The sequence below is a fragment of the Oncorhynchus kisutch genome, linkage group LG15 (assembly GCF_002021735.2).
Source record: "Oncorhynchus kisutch isolate 150728-3 linkage group LG15, Okis_V2, whole genome shotgun sequence".
NCBI classification, from domain to species: Eukaryota; Metazoa; Chordata; class Actinopteri; order Salmoniformes; family Salmonidae; genus Oncorhynchus; species Oncorhynchus kisutch.
Genome location: NC_034188.2, coordinates 49,094,806 through 49,111,169, shown reverse-complemented (window position 1 = coordinate 49,111,169; position 16,364 = coordinate 49,094,806). Strand labels below are relative to the sequence as shown.

Here is a 16,364-nt window from a genome sequence, read left to right as displayed (position 1 = left end):
CTGATGACCACAAAACGATTTGCCAGTAAAGGAGCTAACTAGCTTCTGAACTAGCTTCTGGATTAGCTTCTGGCTAGTTTCAGGCTAGCTTCTTGGAGTTTCTGGCTAGCTTCTTGGAGGATTACAGATCTGAGGTAAATAATACTTTTTTATAAATATACGTTGGTGAGGCGGGTTGCAGGAGAGTGTTTTGAAGATGAGTTGATGGAAAATAAAAATAAAATGTATGTGAAAAAGTTGTAAATATATATATATATACAGGACACGACAAGACGAGGACAAAAGACGTCTGAACTGCTATGCCACCTTGGAGACCATTGTCCTTCTGTAATGTTCATAACAAAACAGTGGTGATCAACCAGGAGGTTTCATGTAGTCTGAGGTTGGTTCAGTGTGTAGAAGACAAGTCTTTTCACCCTCCATCTTCAAAGACGCAGATCAGGACGACCCATGACCTTTTTGAATTTTTGGATCATAAAACGAGAGCCGGAGCCCTAAAATGAAAAAAGCACTTCAGGATATCAGACGGGATTCTCCAGAGAGGATTCGGATTAAGTGGCACACACACATGCACACACAAACACCCTCACGCACACAAACACACACACACACACACACACACACACACACACACACACACACACACACACACACACACACACACACACACACACACACACACACACACACACACACACACCCTCATGCACACAAACACATAGGCACACACACACATACACAAACAAGGAAAAAGCATTCTTGATTGTGACTTGGCTCCGTCGGTATCCATATCCATCACAATGCTCTTCACTGTGGAAAATCCTGCACACTATGAACTTGCAATACCACACACAACAAAGGGAGAGAAAAACAGTCAATTCATAGACGGGGAAGACACTAGTCGGTCGTCAGAACGTTATCAATGAGGTTGTGAAGAATCCAACGACCCACATTGATGACGTTAAGACAGCGCAACGTTTTCACCACTTTGCCTTTGCCACTTGGCTGCAGGTCTATGTAATAGACCCGCTTCGTTTTTGGTGTTGAGGTGAGTGCCCCCCCTCCCAAGGGCCAGGACTGATTGGTGCAAATTGGAGGGGAATACTATAGAACAGAATACTTCAACTATAAACCTCATCTTCAATGGAAGAGCCTCATCTTGCTGGTGGTTCCAAATACTCAAGTCAGTTTTTGTTGTTGTTGTGAAAACCTACATTTGTAATGCGGTAGAGTTCAGCTGTTTCTTTTTTGTTAATTCAGTTCTTTTTTCGAAAGCAAATTCAGAGTGATGAAAATATTGTGCGGTCGTAGTAAAAAGCCTTTTGCTCCTATTATAGCTGGCTCACTGGCTTGCAGCAGGGTTGTTGTTGGCAGACTGGAGAGAGGCAGAAGAGAGAGGGGGCACTCAGGACTAACACTACAGGCCAATCAGAGTCAGTTACTTACACAGTACCACTGTGCTCGCAGCAGCAAAGCTTACTTCTTCTTCCCTCCTAATGACATATTTTCAGTTTTTTTCTTCTGTGCCTCATTGAACAAAAGACACATCTTTATGTTAGAAAGTGGTTGGACACAGACGCGTAAATCCCACCCCTCCCCCGACACAAACACCCTGGATGATTGTGAGTAATAAGAAATTCCAATTCTCTCCAATGTTTTTCAACTAGGAAAAGTGGGAATTGGAATTTGGTTTACTAAGGACAGTGTAATATTAAGTGAGAACAGATGTCCTACCTCTGTCATGGCGTCATCGATCTGCTTCAGCTCCTCATAGTGGTCTCTAGAGTCTCTCAGAGGCTGCACCATGATCTCCTCAATCTGGGGGAAGAGCTGCAACACACACAGGGGAGGATTGTGGGTAGGTATTCAGGACAGTCTGGAATTATCCACTGGCATTGTTTTCAAGAGGTCATGAAACACAAGAGACGTGTACAAACGGAAACACACGCTTGTGTGCACAAACACCAACACACACATACTTGCACACTATGTCAAGCTAATATTGGGGCGGCAATTTACAGTGGTTAGAGCGTTGGGCCAGTAACCCGAAAGGTTGCTAGATTGAATCCCCGAGCTGACGAAGTAAAAATCTGTCGTTCTGCTCCTGAACAAGTTAGTTAACACACTGTTCTTAGGCTGTCATTGTAAATAAGAATTTGTTCTTAACTGTCTTGCCTAGTTAAATATAAATATATTTTAAATATGGTCACATTGCTTTGTAGCTCAAACATACACGCCTACCTTCATGACTGTCTCAAACATTGGGATGAGGACAAACTTGATGAATCCGATCTGGGCAGTGGGCTTGGTCACTTTGTCTCTGTCCATAAACGGAGCCACCGGCAGCCCTTCAGTCTTCTCCCTGTCACTCTGTCCATTCCCGAGACAGGAGGGTTTGCACATGTCACTCCGCTCTTTCATGACATCATTCTAATTAATAGACTCATCCCGATGAAGGCCAAGACGGCTCAAGGGGAACTGATTTTTACCCTTCTAAAAAAAGCATGCGCAACTTCAAGAGTGACAGCTGAGCCTGTTTTCACCCCATAGTTCCAATCAACACATTACTAGACTCATTTTTTGGGGGGACTTTATTGTTAGACATGATTAGACTCGATCGAGGTCACCTGCATGAAGTACTCCTCCAGCAGACAGTCCACCCAGGGTTCGGCCACCTCGGTAGGCCGGACCTCATTGGAGATGTCGCAGCATTTGATCAGAACCATCTTCAGCTGCACACATACGGACAAGGCACAAATATACCTTTTCACCGTCCGTTATGTCAACACAAGCATCGTTTTTAGCATTGGCTAGCTAGTTTGACTTTTCAGGAAAGGTCCACTTGTGGTAAAAGGCTTCGGAGCGCTTAAGATCAACGCAGGCACTTTGTCTTAGAACCCTCTGGCTTTATCCTATTGGATGGACAGGACTGACGTCATGAGACCGACGTCAGTGTGCTGCAAACAGTTTTGCTTTCCCCGCTGTCCCTGTCCCCATATTGGGCTTGAACCAGCGATCCTCTGCTCGCAGACACACGTGAACGCCTGCCTTGACAACGTACCAACCGTTTGAGCTATCAAAAAATATCTAATTTGACAGCTCCGTCAGTGGCATTTCAAGATAGCGGTGGAGTGAGCTTACAGTACATTCTTAACTCCATTACAGTCACATGATATCACCAGTCCACTATTCAAAGTCTTTCTTGAGTATGCCCTATTTTTCCATCCCTGTCTTTGTTACTGAGCACCCCTCCTGCTTTCTGTTGTTTGCTGAAGTGCAGAGGCTATACCTGAACAAAGCTTTGCCTATTTGGCACCTCTTGATATACAGTATACACAGACAGTTGATGCCATGTGATGTACGATACGTACGCATGTCACATGCTCCTCGTTGGTGAAGTCAAAGCTGTCCACTTTATGTTTGAAGGAGTCTAATATCTCTCCATGCCGGGCCATGTCTGTGGCCAAGATCAGTGTAATGATGGCCTGTAAAGGGAGATGGAATCATCACAAATGATGAAACCCTCCTCCTGCCTTAGGCCAACTCAAAACATCTCGTGGTTAGTTGGAGAGAAGGAAATGCAAAAAAAGACAAAGGCAGCAACCCAAATGGGACCCCATTCCCAATATAGTGCACTGCCTCTGTCAATAGTGGTGCACATGCAGGTAATAGGGTGCAAATTGGGATGCAGAAGAATCACTGTGCATTAGCCTAGGACACCACCTACCTGTCTGATCTGCTTGTAGGCCTCCAATTCGACGTTGGCGAATATGTTGCACTCGGGCAGCGATAGGATCTGGAAGGCCACGGCGCAGTGATGGTTCTCCAGGGGAGATATATCGTTGTAACGCACGGCCAGCTCTGTGCGAGCGTTGATCTGGTACCTGACGAGCAAAATACACCTCTGTGACAGTTTGATTTATGCCTAAGACCAGGAGTGTTCCTTGACAACATGACCTGGCCAGGGAAGCCTATAATCACTGGGCCCAGAGTTTTACCCTGGTCATGTCACATGGTTAGGAAGGAACTTCTAAATTTACATCAAACCTGGAAGTATAGATTGGACCATTTCCACAATGTAATAACATCAATGAAGAAGTTCCAGAACATCTCTTTGTGAATGACGATGTCAGTATTGTGTCTATCATCAACATCTATTCAGAGATCTAGTGAAGGCTGTAGAGCAGGGGGAACTGAGGCGCAGAGTAGGAACCTTTGGGCACCTACGTGTTGTTGTAGCCGGGGTGGTCCAGGTCGTGGCACACTGCAGCTGTCATGAGAATGCCCATGTCCGTCAGAGTCATCTTCTCCTGAGGAACACACACAGCACATGTTAGTCTCCTATAAATCTCTTGTACAAGGTGACAGGAGATTTTCCTGACATCCTGACCTGACCAGGAGAAAACTCTGGACCCTAGTTATAGACCATGTGTGTCTGGTAAATGGTATGTATTATATTGTATTAGTACAGTCGTTTCTTACCGGCAGGTTACACAGGTTAATCATGCCATACATCATCTGACTGACACAGAAGCAGTGGCGGAAGTTGTGGAACGGGTTGCTGCGATAGTTCTCCTGAATGCCCAGCTGTGAGAAAGAAAGCTGTCAATCAAACTAGCCAAATAGTCATCAATACTCGTTGGTCCTCTTCTTTGAAGTTGTTGTTCCATATCAGTTGCATATCCACTTGCACATTGAGGTAATTGCTTTTATACAGTTGTACTTTTACCAGCCAGCGTTTGAGAGTGATGGGGTTCATGTTGAATTCCTTCACCAGTCCCAGGTCATGGTACATGTACTCTAAGCAGCTCAGCATCTAAACCACCGACCAAAGACACGGTTAAAATAATATTACACGCACCATCATAAGGCGCAACAAGTGCTCTATCTTTAACTTGGTTGCTGACATGCAAAACATTTTTGGGATTGGACTAATTAACAAAATACCAAAAGATAGTTTTTGAGTGTGTAATTATTCCTTTAAGTTCAGAATTCGAGAAAATACTTCAAAATGTTTTACTACAAAAAATGTGATTATATATGCCTGATTGGAAATATGATAGATATTAGACCTGAATCTCAAGAGAACTAACCTCATTGTGTTCCCAATGCCAGACATCGAATGTTGGCTTCTTCAGTGCTTCAATGGTCTCCTGGGATAAGGTGTACTGTAGAAATGAGCGAGAAGCCACAGTGTCAGTTCTAGGATTCAAGGATGTCAAAGTGATGAATATCTTTTGGATATGTTTAGCCTACTGTATATTACTGGAATCCCCTAATTCCGTACCTTTGGATAACTTGGGACGTCACGTCTGGGATTAAGCTTCTTCCCGTCGTCTGAGAAGTTGTACTTGCAGGGACAGTTCCCGACTCTGACGAGATGCGAGCAAATACATCATATTTGTGTCATCGATCTGCTAGCTGTGTGATTCCTCTAAATCGCAACAACATTTTAAAACCATCGTAAAAGTCTTACTATAGAATATCCTAAGAAATCTGGAGCATGGCTTGGTAAGTGTCATTGATGTCAAAGGTCACCGTACCTCCCTCCTCCTCTGGATGTCATCTCATCTCGTAGTTTCTTTAGGTCATTTTTGCACTTCTCAATCTCCACAACCTTCAGTCCCTCCACTGGAACGTTCAACAGGACTGTTAGTACATGAAACAGTGAATTCAGGGACAGTGAAACAACAACAACACACACACACACACACACACAAAGAGAGAACACACACATCGAAAGTTCGGTGAAAAAACCCTCGCACATACACTCCACTCTTTTCTCCAACATTGCCAGTCTGTTGGTCACCTCAGTTTTCAGCTCGTTGATTCGGAAAGCCCTGCAAAAAAAAAGAAAGTGAAAGGGGTTTGTTTGAAAAGCATCTGGTGTCATGGAAGTGTTTCTGCGCAAAGAGAAAAGACGAAAGCGGAGTGCTTCTGTCTGCAGTGGAACATAAACACAGCCAATTACCTGCTGAACTGCTCCGCCACCTGAGATAACAGGTTTTGAAACATGTCTTCTTTCTCTGTGGGCGCAAACAAACGAGAAACAAATCGCTCGAGTGATCAAAATGTTACCTGTGAAACATGAAGAAATGTTTAGTACCCAGATCTGTTTTAATGTTGTTTTTTTTACATAGTTTTAAAGTTTTTGCTGTGATCACTTTATGTGCGCTATGTGAGTAAGATCGAATTATTAAGGACTAAAAGGTCAATGTTTAAAAAGTGTTTCTGAATTTGAAATATCGTGTTGGCACTTCACCTCCAAGCTGACCGGTGGACAAAGAAATGACTTTGTACAAGGAGCTGAAAAACATGTCAGTGACATTCCAACATCATTCACCAAGTCATTATCTACATCACGTTTGAAAATTATTTTTTACACATAGTACAAATGCTAGGCATTCTTTGGATGAACAACGGTCAGGAATTATTTTCTATGACCGAGATCAATAAAATATACTGTATCATTGAGATTTGGTGATTAGGGTAAAGGTGACATGTTACTTGGGAGAGTTGGTAGGCATAGTAGGGTCTATGGACACCAGGGCCCCTTCGGGATCCACCATCATGATAGCAGTATTCCTATGGACGGGGAGCAACAAGAATAAATAACAAGGGTGTGTTCCAAATAGCACCCTATTCACAAACTGCACTACTTTTGACCAGGGCACAAAAGTAGTGCACTCTATAGGGTTTCAACCTACATTTCTTGTCAGCATTCTCTAAAAGGCACGCTAATGAGCTTGTCGTTTGGTGTTTACTTGTAGCTGACTTATCATTCATAAAGCTCTGTCAGGATAGTGAGTCGATACATTTGTAGTGAACTTGAAACAAAGGCGTTGTGTGTAATGCGTGCTTTAGACTGATGTGGGACTGTGAGGGAGTGGTGGGAGAGACGAGAGAAGGAGAAATGTCACTGACCTGGGGATGTTGGACGAGGAACAAAGAAGCTCCTTGATGTCACATGGGCTGCAGTGACGACTGAAAGCCACCTGGAAAAAAAGGCAGACGCATGGTGAGAGTCGTTCGTGTCTCTGTACGCATCTCAAGCCACCTAAAACAGTCAGCTCTCTGTGAGACCGAAGTCTGTTATGTAAAACAAATATTTAAAGTCTGCAGTGTCCAAAGTGGAAAGAGTGGGGAAGAAAACAATTGTATTTAAAAAATATATATTTATCCTTTATTTAAACAGGAAAGTCACACTAAGATGCACATCCATTTTTCAAGTGAGCCCTGTATGTTGAGAGTTAAGATGTTAAGGACTAAATCACAAAGGCATGCAGTTGAAGATGTGTGTGAACTAAACACAGTGGAGCCTACCCTTGTCAGGGACCAACCCAATCTCGTAGATAATAGGACACTCTAACAGCATACTAGCAACAAATCCTTGCGTCATCAACCCAGTGAGAGAGTTTGTATCGTTCTCTGTAAATCACAGCAATATACACAGAAATGCCAAAACAGATTATACATTTCATAAACAATGTCAGTTGTGTGGTGGTATACTGATGGCACACATATTCGTTTTATATTGTGTCTGTCTGAAATGAATTGTCAAATAAAGTGTATCAAAGCTGGCCATGTTGGCTAGACTCCAACAACTTGAAGACCTTTTGCACAAGCAGATGTAGTAGACAATCCCTCAAACTCTCGAGGCCTTGAATGTACATGTGTCACATTCAGGTTTCTACTTGAAAAACTCTATGCCACCATAACAACAGGGGTTTGTGTAATCACAAGTATACTGAGTTTACTAAGTGCCTGGCTCTATGTATCCAAAATCCAAGCAGACTTGATGAAATAGGCAAGTCAGTGTTCAAACGTAACAAAATCTGGTAGAGTCACTTGTGCTAAGTGGATAAAATATGAAGAGGGCATTGACACTTTTTATTCCTGAATGCATTCAAGGTTCAATGGGCCAAAGAAATTGGAGGACATATCCATTGGAGAAGCAGTTGCTGTTTGAAATGCTGCCAAATGCAACATTGTGATAGCACTGTTTGGTCATATGATCTGAAGTTTGGACACACCTACTCATTCAAGGGTTTTTCTTTATTTGTACTATTTTCTACATTGTAGAATAATAGTGAAGACATCAAAACTATGAAATAACACATATGGAATCATGTAGTAAATAAAAAAGTGTTAAACAAATCAAAATATATTTTATATTTGAGATTCTTCAAAGTAGCCACCCTTTGCCTAGATGACAGCGTTGCACACTCTTGGAATTCTCTCAACCAGCTTCTTGTAATGCATTTCAATTAACAAGTGTGCCTTGTTAAAAGTTCATTTGTAGAATTTCTTTCTTTTTTAATGCGTTTGAGCCAATCAGTTGTGTTGTGACAAGGTAGGGGTGGTGTACAGAAGATATACCTATTTGGTAAATGACAAAGTCCATATTATGGCAAGAACAGCTCAAATAAGCAAAGAGAAATGACAATCCATCATTACTTTAAGACATGAGGGTCAGTCAATACGGAACATTTCAATAACTTTGAAAGTTTCTTCAAGTGCACTGGCAAAAGCCATCAAGCGCTGTGATGAAATTGGCTCTCATGAGGACCGCCACAGGAAAGGAAGACCCAGAGTTACCTCTGCTGCAAAGGATAAATTCATTAGACTTTACAGCCTCAGAAATTGCAGCCCAAATAAATGCTTCACAGAGTTCAGGTAACACATCTCAACATCAACTGTTCAGAGTTGACTGTGAGAATCAGGCTTTCATGGTTGAATTGCTGCAAAGAAACCAATAAGGACACCAATAAGAAGGAAAGACTTGCTTGGGCCAAGAAACGTGAGCAATGGACATCAGACCGGTGGAAATCTGTCCTTTGGTCTGATGAGTCTAAATTGGTTCCAACCGCCGTGTCTTTGTGAGAATTCTCACCTATTGTGAGAATAGGTGAACAGATGATCTCCGCATGTGTGGTTCCCAAAGTGAAGCAGGTAGGAGGAGGTATGATGCCGAGGGGGTGCTTTGCTGGTGACACTGTCTGTGATTTATTTAGAATTCAAGGCACGCTTAACCAGCATGGCCACCACAGTATTCTGCAGCGATAAGCCATCCCATCTGGTTTGTGTTTAGTGGGACTATCAATTGTTTTTCAACAGGACAATGACCCAACACACCTCCAGGCTGCGTAAGGGCTATTTGACCAAGAAGGAGAGTGATGGAGTGCTGCATCAGATGACCTGGCCTCCACAATCACCCGACCTCAACCAAATTGAGATGGTTTGGGATGAGTTGGACCGCAGAGTGAAGGAAAAGCAGCCAACAAGTGCTCAGCATTGCTGTCATCAAGGCAAAGTGTGGCTTCTTTGAATATATTTTGATTTAACACTTTTTGGTTACTACATGATTCCATATGTGTTATTTCATAGTTTTGATGTCTTCACTATTATTCTACAATGTAGAAAATAGTACAAATAAAGAAAAACCCTGAAATGAGAAGGTGTGTCCAAACTTCTGACTGGTATAGTATCTCTAGAGAAACTTTAGCCCAATGTGCAATGTGAGCATCGAGCTCACCAAAAAAAATGTTGAATGAAATGGAATTCAAATAATTTAACCGACATCAGTCAATTAGTTGTTTAAAAAAACGTGGTTGTAGTCTTTAACCATTTTCCGGGCCTTCCTTTCATTCCAGGTCTTGGATGGCAGGGAGCTCGCTCCAAATGATATACTGGGCTGTCCGCACCACCCTCTGTAGGGGACAGTACATTTACCATACCAAACAGTGAAGCAACCAGTCAAGATGCACTCATTACTACAGCCGTAGGACTTTTTGAGGATTTGAGGGCCCATACCATTTTAGATTCTTCGTGATTTGCACAGAGAGGAACTCTCCACCCGCTCCACTGCAGCCCCATCGATGTGGATGGTCCACGTCCCCGTCCCCCCGTATCCTGTAGTCCACCATCAGCTCCTTGGCCTTACTGATGTGGAGGGAGTGGTTGTTGTTCCGGCCCCACACTGCCAGGTCATAGCCCTACTTCTTTCTGTAGGCTGTCTCATCGTCACCGGTGATCAGGCCTACCACCGTCGCATCGTCAGCAAATGATGGTGTTGGAGTTGTGTGTGGCAATGCAGTTGTGGTTGAACAGGGAGTACAGGAGGGGACTAAGCACACACCCCTGTGGGGCCCTCGTGTTGAAGGTCAGCGTGGTGTAGGTGATGTTGTATAGCCTCACCACCTGGGGTCGGCCCGTCAGGAAGTCCAGGATTCAGTTGCAGAGGGAGGTGTGCACTCCCAGGGTCCTAAGCTTGGTGACGAGCTTGTAGGGGACAATGGTGTTGAACGCTGAGCTGTAGTCAATTGTTACGGATACAAGTATCCTGTGTGTGTATTTGTTTTCTCTCCTTCTGCCCTAGTCACAGGTGTCACTAATCAGTCACCAATCAGTCGCCACTGAAGACACACCTGCTCCTTTTCCCTTACCCAATCACATCCCCTTTCCCTTGGTTTAATAACTCAGTCAGTTGTTTTCCCAAACTCTCTCTCTCTCTCTCTCTCTCTCTCTCTCTCCCTCCCTCTCTCTATGGATGGAGCTATCTTTCTTTTGTTTTGGTGCCTACATCTCACTTTGTCCATTATCCTTAGCCAGCAGCATACTGCCCTGCATACCACTGCTGGCTTGCTTCTGAAGCTACGCAGAGTTGGTCCTGGTCAGTCCCTGGATGGCAGACCAGGTGCTGCTGGAAGTGGTGTTGGAGGGCCAGTAGGAGGCACTCTTTCCTCTGGTCTAAAAAATATGACAGTGCCCTGTGTAGGGTGCCGTCTTTCAGCTGGGACGTTAAACGGGTGTCTTGACTCTCTGAGGTCATTAAAGATCCCATGGCACTTGTCATAAGAGTAGGTGTGTTAAACCCGGTGTCCTGGCTAAATGCCCAATCTGGCCCTCAAACCATTATGGTCACCTAATAATCCCCAGTTTACAATTGTCTCATTCATCCCCCTCCTCTCCCCTGTAACTATTCCCCAGGTCATTGCTGCAAATGAGAACGTGTTCTCAGTCAACTTGCCTGGTAAAATAAAGGATAAATAAATAAATACAATCCTGTGAGTATGTATTGCTATGGTGTATGACTGTTTGTTTGTTGGTGGGAAAAGGGTTACCAAGACAAGTAGCTTAGGGGTTTTTGGATATTTATTATATCTTTCGACTGGTCCAGCTCAGTCCCCCCCCCCCCCCCCCCCCCCCCATTACCGTGTGTTTAAAATAAACCTTAAGTGTTTGACGGTAGGTTTAGGTTGTCTGTTGTTTTAGTTCCCACTGTTCCTTTTCACTGTTATGATTTGCGTGAGATATGTTACCGGCCTCGTTTCCATCCCCCTCTAGACTGCAGGGCCAAAGGGGTTCGTAACATCAATGAACAGCATTCTCACACTGGTATTCCTCTTACGCATCTAGGTGGGTGAGGGCAGTGTGGAGTGCAATAGAGATTGTGTCGTCTATGGTTCTGTTGCGGCGGTATGCAAATTGGAGTTGGTCTAGGGTGTCTGGGATGATGGAGTTGATGTGTGCCATATCCAGCCTCTAAAAGCACTTCATGATTACAGACGTGAATGCTTACAGGGCGGTAGTCATTGTGGCAGGAAGCCTTGGAGTTCTTGGGAACAGTAATGATGATGGTCAACTTAAAACATTTGGGGATTACAGACTGGGACAAGGAGAGGTTGAAAATTACAGTGAATATGCCTGCCAGCTGTTATGCGCATGCTCTGAGAACGTGCCCCGGAATAACATCGGGCCCTGCGGCCCTGCGTGTGTTGACCTGATTAAACCTTGCTCACAACGACCTCAGAGAGCGAGATCGCTCAACCTTCTGAGTCGGTGGCGACCCTCACACCACGATGGTGTAGCTTATATGATGAGAGCAAATATGAGACACAGAAGCCTATATTGTTGTCTATCTGCATTACATGCTTACGGTGCAATGGCCCCGGAGCTGCGATAACAAGAACATACTGGGTAGGCTGGGGATGTTTCTAGCCTCACGAGTATCACGTTCTTAGTTTAGTGCTTAGTTAAATAAAGGGAAAATAAAACAAACTGAGCCACACAGGAACTGTCTCCTCAGACTCAGGGGGGAGTAGAAAACAATTGAGGCATAGAACATGCTTGCAACAGGTGGCACTGTCTGTGTTCGTTTAAAGTCTGCCACAAACACCTGTGTACCACACCGTCACACCACCTCTTGGTCTATTTTTACCACAACTTGAAAACACAGCTATTTCAGAGGCCTCTCACATGACTGAGGAGTATTTACAATGTATTCACCACGAATATAGAAATAAAATAGAGCATATAGGCAGCAAGGGGCACAGAATGACTGGTGCACGTGATTAGGTGTGTGGTAACCGACAAAAACCGTGGAGCCATAAGGAATATGCATTCTGTCAATATCATTAGCCACCTGTAGAGATATATGACTTTGGTAAGCTTTTGGTTTGATGCCCTGATTCATACAGTAGTCAAATCATACTGTACCCTACCTGTAGCCTACCATTACCAGAAAAATGACATCATTTCACCATCTGTCTGTCTATTGGTTGACTCCCTCATTGCAGCCAGGGACCTCAATGATTGAAGAGATGTAATCAAACAAGATCATTTGGATGCTGTCTATGATAAGTGTCTAACTCTCATACGGGAGTCCCCACAGAGTGACCCCAGCTCTCCCACTGACTTAGCTCAGAGGACATCTCCTCTTACACCGAAGAGAAGAGCATGATTACTCTTTGGTAAATTTTGGTCAACTAGGATATTTGCTAAAGAAAATGGATGGAACTCATGGATAGGTAATAAGAGATGAATTCTTGGTGTTCCCTATTTCATTTAAAGTATGCTGACTAGCTACGGTAGAGAAAATAGCTGATGGCGCTATCTGTTAACTCAACTGATGCGGATAATATCATATAGAATTCAATAATTAAAAAATACATAACACCAAAAGGTGGACCCACTTTATCCAGGGAGATTAGTATGGACAAAAAAATTATCAGAAAAGGGAATGGGGAAAAGAGAGACAATATAAATCTCATAGAGTAGGACCCACCTTCTGAACCTTACCATCCACGTCCAGATAGATGGTTTTTGGGGCATAGGAAGAGGAGCTGGAACCCATGCTGATTCTTCTATGTTTCTCTCTCTCTCTCTCTCTCTCTCTCTCTCTCTCTCTCTCTCTCTCTCTCTCTCTCTCTCTCTCTCTCTCTCTCTCTCTCTCTCTCCCTCTCTCTCTCTCTCTCTCTCTCCCTCTCTCTCTCTCTCTCTCTCTCTCTCTCTCTCTCTCTCTCTCTCTCTCTCTCTCTCTCTCTCTCTCTCTCTCTCTCACCAATCCAGCAGGAGGAAGGTTTGGAGCCCCCGTCCTCCTGCAGAGGAGCCTAATATGGCCAGGGTCAAAGCCCTGGGAAACACAGAGAGATGCTATGACTGCAACACGGGAGCCACTATTGAAATACTGCAATAAACAACTTCATTGGAACTGAGACTTGAAAATGATGAATCATTACATATGCTGATTTTACTATCTCAATTCATCTGTAATCCAGAAAACAATCAAAGCATCATCAACATTTTTTCACTTATAAAGCAGCTTTGCATTATAATTTTCAACTGCACACTAAAATCACTGATCAAATATGACCAATCAATTGCTTTCATCTCATAATTTCCATCTACCTCCATCAACACATATGACATTATTATCACTATTCTGACTATGATAACACAAATATGAAAAACAACATTGTAAGGACAATACACATAAATACAATTAAATCACAAATGTATTCTGAAGCTCTATCTTGGAATCTAATCTTTCATGGTAAAACACTAATTATAACAATGACTTACTGTGCCAGCGATAGCGTTTTCCCCTGACGCGAGAAGCTTCTAAACTTTCCCAGCGCTGCTGATGCTACTAATACACAGAGTGAGATGGGAGAACCTGGGGGTATTTTGCGATAATTGGCACTCTGGTCAGTTGCCAGGGGACTGTTACTACGGTGATTAAAAAAAAGAGGCTGCCCTCCTCCTATCTCCATAATGTCTATTACTTGTGTGCTTTTGTCAGTAAGTTAATTGACTGGAGGTCAAAATACAATAGGAGGTGGTGTGTCGGATTAGTGGATTAGTGGCTTGGTGGACATTAGTTAGGCAATTAATACTTGTCAGAACATGGATCAAGTGAGACTGCTGCTTTCTCTCACTATCGAGGGAGCAGAAGACATGGTATTTAACCATTCAGAAGTACACATAGAAATACGTTCAAGCTATTTGGGTAGCTCTGCTGTGTCGTAGCAACATAATCCACGTTCACAACTAAAGTTGTCTTTATTTCATGTGCAGGCAGCATCCACTTCACGCTGATGGATTTTTAGAACTAAAAGGTGGCTTTGAGGTCAAGTGGGACCTTATCGTTCCCCTTTGGGGTCATCCAACAGCTCCTCATATACACACACACGCACACACACACACGGGCGCGCACGTGCGCACACACCCACACCCCTCATTGAAAATCAGACTAGCAGATGGTTTAGTCAGACAAGTTCAGCAGCAGACAACTTGAGATCTAGAGATCACAAGGGATCTACCAGTCTTCACATATCCCTTTAACTCCTCTTTTCAACATCGTATTGACTGCTGTGAATCTATGTAGGCCTACAGTAAGTAGATATTGTGATAAAAGTCCATCAATATTCCCTCTGGATTAAGAAACACATGTATGTCTAAACCAATGGGCTATTCTACCATATCAAAATCAAATACACTTTGCGCTCAAGCCCTCTATTCTCATTCGGTATCAACAACCTTCGAAATTCAACAGAGCCAACTGAGTTCAATCAAGGTTAAGGCTAGCATTAGAACCAACGATCCACAACACAGACTCACAAAGATGTCTTTCTTAAAACAATGTGGGCTACTATTTGGCAATGCTCATGCTGTCACTGTCAAACCTCCCTCTCTCACTATCTATCCCGCAGTTTGAGAGGAGTGTGTGTGTGTGTGCGTGTGTGTGTGTGTGTGTGTGTGTGTGTGTGTGTGTGTGTGTGTGTGTGTGTGCGTGTGTACGTGCGTGTGTGTGTGCGTGTGCGTGTGTATGTGCGTGTGTGTGTGCGTGTGTGTGTGCGTGTGTGTGTGTGTGTGTGTGTGCGTGTGTACGTGCGTGTGTGTGTGTGTGTACGTGCGTGTGTGTGCATGCTTGACTTCCCATGTGTGTGTGGCACACTCACACTAGGCAAGACTATGCCTATTCCAACCATACAGGTCTGCTATAGCTACAGCTTCCTCTACCTTGATTCACAGGGACGGATATGCCACTGACTGACTGACTCCTCAAAATGACACAAGCCAGATAGAGCCACACGAACAAGCTGGTGCGGCCAACCTGTCCCTGAGGTATAAGTACAGGCTTTGAGTACACATTACCTTATTGGGAGAGATAGAGAGGCAGAAAAGCACATTGAGACCTCGGACTAATACGACATATGACTCCGTAGAGCAAAGATAATTTCCCCAAACATTAAACTCAGTCAAACAGACCTACTCTTCTGTATTTGTTTACAATATTAATTTGTGCCAGCCCAGCTCAGCCGCCTCAAGAAGGGTTGTGTTTAAATGATCTTTAAAAATGGAATAGGAACAGTGGGGCTGAGAACAACATATATTTTCAATGCTTATGTAAATTGAGAGTAAGGAGCATTTACACCTTTTTGGGTAATCGGGGAGGCAGAATCAACAGGACAAAGGCGACAATGTGAAAGGTGCGGTCCGATTTTCATGATAAAAGACGTACAACCAATCTCTCTCTTTCTCTGTTTCTCTCTAGCTCTCTCTCTCTTTCTCTCATTCTCTCTCTCTCTCATACTCTCTAACTCACACCTATCGCTCTCTCTCTAGTTCTCTCACTCTCTCTATTGCTCCCCCTCTCTCCCTCTATCTCCTTCCCCAATCCCTCTCTCTCTCTCTACCCACACTCTCTCTCTCTCTCTCTCTGTCTGTCACACCCTGATCTTGTTTACCTGTCCTTGTGATTGTCTCCACCCCCTCCAGGTGTCGCTTATTATCCCGCTGTATATATCCCTGTGTTTCCCGTCTCTCTGTGCCAGTTTGTCTTGTTTGCCAAGTCAACCAGCGGTTCTCCTTGCTCCTATTTTTTCCCCGTTTCTGTTTGTTTCTAGAACTCCTGGTTTCTACCCCTGCCTGTCCGGACTCCGTACCCCTGCCTGTCCTGACTCCGTACCCCATGCCTGGCCTGACCTCGAGACTGCCTATTGTCTGGTACTGTTTGGACTCTGACCTGGTTTATAAACTCTCGCCTGTCCCCGACCTGCCTTTGCCTACTCCCTTTGTTA

General features: G+C 43.9%; 1 protein-coding gene across 5 annotated transcripts; it reads right to left on the bottom strand.

Moving 5' to 3' along the window:
• Positions 1-283: 283 nt before the first annotated feature.
• On the bottom strand, positions 284-13,138 carry LOC109906040 (high affinity cGMP-specific 3',5'-cyclic phosphodiesterase 9A-like). Of its 5 annotated transcripts, none has more exons than XM_020503693.2 (19): positions 7,324-7,978; positions 6,925-6,995; positions 6,508-6,585; positions 6,263-6,306; positions 5,972-6,026; positions 5,770-5,840; positions 5,544-5,649; positions 5,288-5,372; positions 5,094-5,168; positions 4,730-4,816; positions 4,483-4,587; positions 4,228-4,310; positions 3,728-3,884; positions 3,372-3,485; positions 2,628-2,732; positions 2,242-2,370; positions 1,735-1,830; positions 1,447-1,527; positions 284-494 (listed from the first exon to the last, which is right to left on the bottom strand). In XM_020503693.2, exons 3-18 carry the CDS (start codon positions 6,570-6,572, stop codon positions 1,477-1,479), a joined length of 1,428 nt encoding a protein of 475 aa, XP_020359282.1. In that variant the 5' UTR covers positions 6,573-6,585; positions 6,925-6,995; positions 7,324-7,978; the 3' UTR covers positions 284-494; positions 1,447-1,476. The 5 variants fall into 5 exon arrangements, with proteins under 5 accessions (XP_020359282.1, XP_031646288.1, XP_031646289.1 ...); XM_031790428.1 differs by having other exon boundaries at positions 5,544-5,631; XM_031790429.1 differs by lacking the exons at positions 1,447-1,527; positions 7,324-7,978 and adding an exon at positions 13,067-13,138 and having other exon boundaries at positions 5,544-5,631.
• Between the last annotated feature and the right edge of the window lie 3,226 nt (positions 13,139-16,364).